Source organism: Trachurus trachurus (genome assembly GCF_905171665.1).
Source record: "Trachurus trachurus genome assembly, chromosome: 22".
In the NCBI taxonomy this organism is placed as follows: Eukaryota; Metazoa; Chordata; class Actinopteri; order Carangiformes; family Carangidae; genus Trachurus; species Trachurus trachurus.
In genome coordinates this window covers 701,529-709,424 of record NC_139907.1, presented here as the reverse complement: position 1 = coordinate 709,424, position 7,896 = coordinate 701,529, and the positions used below count along the sequence as shown (strand labels likewise).

General features: G+C 47.2%; 1 protein-coding gene across 1 annotated transcript in view; it reads left to right on the top strand.

Moving 5' to 3' along the window:
• Positions 1 to 7,532, top strand: part of atg14 (autophagy related 14) — a 12,803-nt gene extending 5,271 nt beyond the window's left edge. The window contains exons 6-11 of the mRNA XM_083998368.1: positions 3,247 to 3,476; positions 4,051 to 4,168; positions 5,114 to 5,204; positions 5,291 to 5,376; positions 5,791 to 5,965; positions 7,023 to 7,532. Coding sequence (XP_083854494.1) covers positions 3,247 to 3,476; positions 4,051 to 4,168; positions 5,114 to 5,204; positions 5,291 to 5,376; positions 5,791 to 5,965; positions 7,023 to 7,145 — 823 coding nt within the window. The 3' untranslated portion in view covers positions 7,146 to 7,532. The remainder of the gene's footprint in view (positions 1 to 3,246; positions 3,477 to 4,050; positions 4,169 to 5,113; positions 5,205 to 5,290; positions 5,377 to 5,790; positions 5,966 to 7,022) is intronic.
• The last annotated feature ends 364 nt before the right edge of the window (positions 7,533 to 7,896 follow it).

Genomic DNA, 7,896 nt, shown 5'->3' with positions numbered 1-7,896 from the left:
GCAGGTAACACAACTACAACTACACAACATCTACACAACACAGGAGGAGAAGCAGGGCAGCAGGTAACACAACTACAACTACACAACATCTACACAACACAGGAGGAGAAGCAGGGCAGCAGGTAACACAACTACAACTACACAACATCTACACAACACAGGAGGAGAAGCAGGGCAGCAGGTAACACAACTATAACACAACTATTGACCCCTTGCACGTGACGTCACGTTCCACTCGGTAGCTCCGGACGCCATGATGGACGGCAAAAGAACAGTGAACGTCAATGTAATTGAATGGGCGCGTTATAGTTTTGTGACATACCGGGGTTGTAGGGTTTCCCCTCCTTTTCCACTGAGCTGGTTCGAGTGCTGGTTCGGAGCCAGAGCCTGACTAGCACCGGTTCTTTGCTTTTCCACCGCTTAAGAACCGTATATTGGTTCTTAAAACTGGTCTGAAGCACCAACTCCTTGCTGGGCTAGAGCTAAGAACCGGGCGCTGGCCACTGGCAGCAGGTTACATGAGCAACAGGACCAGTGTGAAGATAAGAAGACTCTCTGCCATCAGGAAACTGAGAGCCCTCTCAGTGGCCCCCCACCTCCTACTGTTACTGTACAAGAGCATAATTCAGCCCATCCTCCTCTACTGCTCCTCCTGTTTCTTCAACATGTTGTCATCCCCCAACACAAAAAGACTGACACAAATCACTCACAGAGCTGCCAAAATCATTGGCCTCCCCACCCCCATCCTCTCTGACCTCAACACCATAGCCATAACACGCAGAGCACTCACCATCACCCAGGACCCCAGTCACCCCCTAAACCCGTTCTTTGTGCTGCTTCCATCTGGCCGCCGGTACAGGTCCCTGACCTGGAAGAGGGTCAAGTTCAGCCGAAGCTTCGTCCCCTCTGCTATAACAGAACTAAATAGATTGCGTCGCTAAATGTGTGTTCCTGTTTAATGTGTATGGGTGGGTAATGTATGTATTTATGTATCTTGAGGTTGTGTGTTGCGTACGGGGGTGAAAACAAGTTTCCTTGCAAAGGACAAATAAAGCTGAATCTGAATCTGATATACAGACACGTTATCGATGCCATTATAAGTTAGTTTATCTACAGTGTATAGTCGATGTAAACACAGTTGAAGCTAACTAGCTGAGCTACATGCTGTGGCTAACAACAGCTAACGCTCGTATTAAACATAGCACCGTCACAACGTAGTTGCCGCCGGCGGATCGCGGCGATTACAACGAAGACGGCTTCCTGTTTTCTTTTATTTTTCAGCCGGGTTTAATCAGAGAATGATCACTAATTATACAGACGTCGGGTCAGGTCTTCAACACCCACGGGTCGGACCAGGTTTTACTTTCCAGGTCCGTTAACTGTAGTTAGCAGCAGCAAAGACAGCAGCAGCTGCTGTATGGGGAGTGTGGCACTGACTGACGTTAGCTCCTTAGCAGTGGAAAAAGCACAGAAAACTGAGATATTCTATGGCGAATAACAAAAAAACAAACATATATTGCAACGGATGAGTAGATATTCTATTTAAAATAAGTGATAATGCTGTGAGGTTGTAGTGTGAAGTGATCGAGCCACATTGTTGGACGGCACCCATACACAGTACATTATCACTTAGCACTTTCTGCCGTCCGTCATGGCGTCGCCTCTCGCGTCACGTTCTAATTGTGACGTAGCTGCAAGGGGTCAATAACACATCTTCACCACACAGGAGGAGAAGCAGGGCAGCAGGTGGAGGACACACAACTACACAACTATAACACATCTACTACACAACTACAACTATAACAGGTGTTTTACAGAAGAGAAACACTGGAACATCCCTCATGTCCACCTCTCAGTCTGAGCCCAGTCCTTCACTGACAACAGTTACTGGACTAGTATAGCCAAAGATATTAGATAAATGGATAAATTTATAAACCGTCTTTGGTATAGCTACTAGCTAACAGAAAACAATTGACCCTTTGTCAAGGCCCCGCCCCCCACGGTTACTGTTGCTAGGTTGGACAAACAATGGTCACGGAAGGGTTAACTCCAATTGGAAACCATTGAAAATGAGGCAGATTTAAATTGCTAGTAAGGACAATTTGAATGATCTTACACATCAGAAAGAGGACAGACGTGGCTAAAGAGCGGTTGAACGGCATTACCCGACTTTTCCGAAAAATGGGGGAAAATCATTGTTTTCACTCACTCGCTAGTAGCTAACGGCGCTAGCTAACGTTAGCTACAAGCTAATCTCCGCCGATCTCCCGTTTCTCCAAGTTCAAAAGACATTAGTAGCAGTAATGTTACGTTTGTTAGATAATTATGAAGGTATTAGATCTTCTCTGTCTATGAACACGACCAGAGAGTGGACTGGAGAAGGAATGAGCTTCAATCCACCACTTTATTTTCCCATGATCCATTGCGTCACACCACAACGGAAGTCAGTTTTCAACCCCGTAGTAGCATTCTAGCGAGCGGCTAACTGGTAGCGCTAGCCACCGGTGTAGGCACCAAATGTGGGGGCTCCGGGCTGCCAAAACCGCCCTGACTAATCTGATGTTTTGTCAAGTCTACAAAACGAATTACCGAACAAACACCACCGCTTCTGTGTGCACGCCTCTGCAACTAACGTTAGTCATGGCTATCGTAGCCGTTAGCTTTGCTGCTGCTGACAGCTAACAGCAGCAGCAAGCTAACGGCAGCAGCAAACTAGCACCAGGATGTCAGCTGTTAAAACCCTCCCGTTGTCGGACACAACATGAAACTACTCCAGTTAGCTCAGTCATGTTGTAACAAAGATATCCGCTGGAAAAAATATGTTTTTCATGGGCTGTTTATTGAGTTATTTAAGACACTGCTGACGGCTAACGGTTAGCCCGGCTAACGGTTAGCCCAGCTAACGTTAATCTAAAATGTAATGAATGGAGTGTCATGGCGACACCCAGCGTCGTTCTCCAGAAAGTGGTGGATAGCACTTCAGTACAGCCAGGGAAAACGGCTCACTTCTCATGAGAACTGCACAACAACAACAACAACAACAACAAACAAAACTTTGCAGTTAACCCCTGACCTGTGGCTCGAGCTAGTGGAAATTCTGATTGTAGTTCAAATGGCTGCTGATCTAAAAAGTGAATTTAGATCCCTGCTTGTGGGTGGTTGTACCTGTCTACCTGTGTACCTGCTAACAGCCGGTCCTCTGCCCCTGTGTGTGTGTGTGTGTCTGCCCCTGTGTGTGTGGGTCAGAGACCCCGCGGACGTGGTGGCGGAGTGCGACCCGGCGCTGACGTCCAGCACGGTGAGCGAGCTGGCCGAGGCGCGGAGAACCACCTACCTGTCTGGACGCTGGATCTGGGACGACCAGAACGGAGAGACCAGCATCAGCATCACCGGGGCGCCCGTCACGCTGCCTAGCAACGGGGACTGCTCCGCCTACTACACCTGGGTGGAGGAGAAGAGCACCAACCAGGGCCCAGGTGAGTCGCCGCGCGCCGCCATCGGCCAATCAGACGAAGGGAGGGAGGGAGCCGCTCTGACATGTTGACTTAAGGCTTTATTGTGTTTTTAATCCTTTTGAACACTTGTCTAATGTTGTTCAATAAAGTTTTCGGTAACACTTTATTTTAATAGGTGTTCATCAGATTGACATAACACTGTCATAACCATCAGTGAATACTTCTGACAGCTGTGGTTAAGTGTCATTCGGTAAGTTATGTCACTTTTGATGCAAAGTTGACATTGTCTGAGATGTTTTTGTTCTGACAACTTGACATAAAGACAATTTAAACTGTCATAGCAGACCTCATGGACAAACTTTAACAATGATGTCAAGTTCTCATAACAAGGACATCTCCAACAATGTCAACTTTGCATCAAAAGTGATATAACTTACTGAATGACACTTAACCACAGCTGTCAAAAGTATTCACTGATGGTTATGACAGTGTTATGTCAATCTGATGAATACCTATTACAGTAAAGTGTTAACAAGTTTTCAATCAATCAGTCAATCGACTCCGCCCCTCTGACCTCTTGACTCCGCCCCCTCAGAACTCGACCACATCAACCCGGCCCACACCATCAGCGCGGCGCTCTGCTACGCCACGCAGCTCGTCACCATCCTGTCCCACATCCTGGACGTCAACCTGCCCAAGAAGCTCTGCAACAGGTAACATTGATATAACATCATCTGAAACATGTGCAATTTAACTCAAAATAAGAAGAGAAGGCAGATTTAAACCTATGTAAAGAAGTCAATGAGCGTATGGTTAAAGGGACAACCAGGAGTTTCTATTTGGTTATAAAAAAGTCTGATATTAATGTGGATGAATCTCCGTTACCACTTGTTAATGGTCCATTTTAGATAAATTTATGGTTTTGTCTCTATGGTTATTTTGTTATTATTAGTGGTGGTGGAAATGCTGGGCGAGCCGACCAGCGTTTCTTTACTTTCGGTTTCGTGGCGAGTCATGAGAATAACGCCGCCGAATCTCCGTTTATGGTGGGAACTACGACGGTATGTGATCGTCTTCCAACCTCTGACTTTAATTCTTGATGAATGAAAACATGAGTCTGTCTTGCACCGGTCAAAGAATTTCACGGTGCGGAGGCTCATAAATGTAGTGAGAAAACACTTCACTTTAACAAAACTCCTGGTTGTCCCTTTAATGACTAAAATATTCACAAATTGAATACAAATTACATTAAAAAAAATGTTTTATATATATATTTTTGGGCTTTTTCGCCTTTTAATGGAAAGCACAGTCAAGAGAGAGACAGGAAATGGGGAGGGGGGGAATGACACGCAGGATAGGGCCATTTGATGCGGGATTCGAACCGGGGCCGCCTGCAGTGAGGACTACAGCTTTTTGAGAGCCTTTTTAAATGATGTTAAATGAATAATTTTCTTCAGATAGTCAGGCAGCTGATTCCAGGGACGTGGACCTTGATAACAAGTTGAAAATTGCCCAAGAGCGGTTACTAGTGTTGATAATATTTATAGTTAGTGTCGGGCTTCACCTGGTGCTGCCTTCAGGGTCACTGCGCGGTGGGAAAACAGGGCGCCAGCCGTGTGTGTGTATGATCCCTAACGTGTGTGTGTCTTTGTCCTCAGTGAGTTCTGTGGAGAGAACCTGAGCCGGTACCGCTTCACCAGAGCTCTGAGTAAACTCAACACCAACGTCCTGCACCTGTGCTTCTCCCAGGTGAGAGGGGGCGGGGCCACGGCTGATGATGTCACACTGGTTGGTGTTGTCACGTGTTAATAACAGCTGTGTGTGTGTGTGTGCAGCATGTGGACAGTGAGAAGCTCCACCCCCATCACACCTTGAGGAACATCATGTTTCTGGTTTCCCCCGACAACGACAACCTGGGCAGGTGAGATGCTTCTGAGGAACGAGTGGAAATCTTAAAGGGATAGTTCAACATTTATTTAGTCAAACCGGCCCATCACCATAACCCCTATAGTCATAGCAGTGGGTTCGTTACCTTTAATTGTCGGTGCAAGCTGTTTTTAGAACGGCGGAGCAGAGCCGTGAGCTGCTCAGAGCTACGCTACGGAGGCTCATTATGGGATTTCTTGGTTTCCCTCATCAAACTCATCAAATACACAATCCAACAACTCCACAACGCTCTGGTGGACAAGTTGTGAGCTGCACATTCACCACGCTATGAGATAATAACACAACGTTACCACACAGAGTTGTTTTAGAGGGAAATTCATGCAAAACCGCTGATGCACGTTGCCTTCAGGGACAGTTTTTCATCAGCAGTCTCTGTATTTCCCTCTAGGACCGGCCCGTTCGAGGTGAGCGCCGACCTGGAGGAGTCGATGGAGTTCGTGGAGCCCGAGGCGTCGGGGCCGGCGGAGGAGAGCGGCGATGAGGCGGTGACGGACGAGGAGACCGACCTGGGGACGGACTGGGAGACGGTGCCCAGCCCGCGCTTCTGTGACATCCCATCACAGGTCAGTGATGTCATCGCTACCGTGTCACTTCTTGGCTGTGTTCGAAACCGCAACTTCTCCTACTCATACTAACTCTTTGAGTATGTAGTGTGTTTACACTGCACAGTAAGTGAGAAGTTCCCAGATGGCAGCTACACTAGATTTGCCAGAAATGTTGAGTACACATCATGAGGTTACTACTCACACTCAAATTACCCAAGATGCAACGTAACGTGACGTCACGGATCGTCTTTTCCTTACCGCGAACAGGAAAAAAAAAACTAAACAGGACAACAGAAATTTTCCTGTTAATACGTGACTTTATTAAGTTTTAATATTTTTTCATGAGAGAAAGTAACTGTTTAGATCCCCATGTGCGGTTAGTTTATCCAAACGACGGCTGTTTAGAAGTTTGCCCCGATGTTTTTGGGAGAAGTGAAGCTCCAGGTCCGAGCAGCGACCGCGACATCACAGAGGCAGCAGCCCGGCTCCTGACGTGCTCCGCCGGCCAGCCTACCATCGTCACCCCGGGGAGAAAACCACCGCTAATTAACTTACCCGATGGCTTTTAGAGGTTTACCACCGGCTGGTTAAACTCTTTTTAGGGGATAAATGTTGGTCTCATTGATGAAATCTAACAACTGTGGCTGTAGCAGAAGTTTGTTTGTGGTTAGACAGAAGAGCAGCACTGCCTTGGGGTCTGTACGCACAGAAAACACCACATTTACATCAATAAATAAATGTTTTACAATGAACCAGGTCGATCTCAGAGCTGGCAAGACTCTCCGGTAAGGCATATTGAACGGTTAAATGCCGTTAATGGGACGAGAGCAGTCGAAACGGCGGTTTAAAGCTAGCTACAGCGAGGGTAGGTTCACTTCCTGTTTACAAAGTAAAAGCACCAATTCTATCGTAATGGTTTTCCTTATGATAAAAGGCAACATTACGTGGTTGGCACTCGATGAGTTAAGACTGAAGTTAAAGTAAAGTAAAAAATGACACTTAAGAAGATGTTTTTTCTTCAGAATGTTTTGTGAATCTGGCCTCTGGTTCTGACGGTCGTCTCTTTGTCCCACAGTCCATGGATCTTTCCCAGAGTGCACTGCAGGTGTCTCAGCCGTCCGCCAACACCGGGGGGATGATCTCATCAGCCGCCGCCTCCGTCACCTCCTGGTTCAGAGCGTACACCGGCCAGCGCTGAGACCGGACCGGACCGGACCGGCCAGCGCTGAGACCGGACCGGACCGGACTGAACTCCTGGACCGGATCAGTGGACCGGGGTCAGAGGTCATTCAGTCGCTGAGAGAAACTCTGATGCTGATCCTGAAACTCAATGAACCTGCTGACGACCTTCAAGCTTCACGTCGTCAGTCCACTTCAGTCCACGTCACGTTGTCTGTGCAGTTCACTCACCAGCATTTTGAGACACAAACTGTTCAAGAAGAAAAACAAACCAGACCTGAACCTGTCTCACCTGTCTCACCTGTTTCACCTGTCTGTCTCTACCTGTCTGTCTCACCTGTCTGTCTCTATTCAATTCATTTCAAAGAGCTTTATTGGCATGAACAGAAATTTGTTGTTGCCAAAGCATTTTTTTGACCATCGTCAACGCTGCTGTGACGATGACGATGACGATGACGATGACGATGCCAGCTGTGTATATAAACATTGGTTACCATGGTGACGACAGCCTGTTTACAACCCCCCAGTGGAACTGAACTCTAACTGAACTCTAACTGAACTGGTCCGAGTGTCTTTGAAGCAATATGAAGTTTCTGTGTTGATTTCAAATAAAATTCACTTCCTGGTTTGTTGGTGCGTCCAGATGTTTTTCATGACCTCACCTGAGTCCGTAGCTCCGCCCACAGTCAGGGTGCTGTGCTCCGATTGGTTGATTGTTTCTCCAGTGGCGCTCAGCTGTGTTTTCATCCCTCATCTGATTCCAGCTCTCT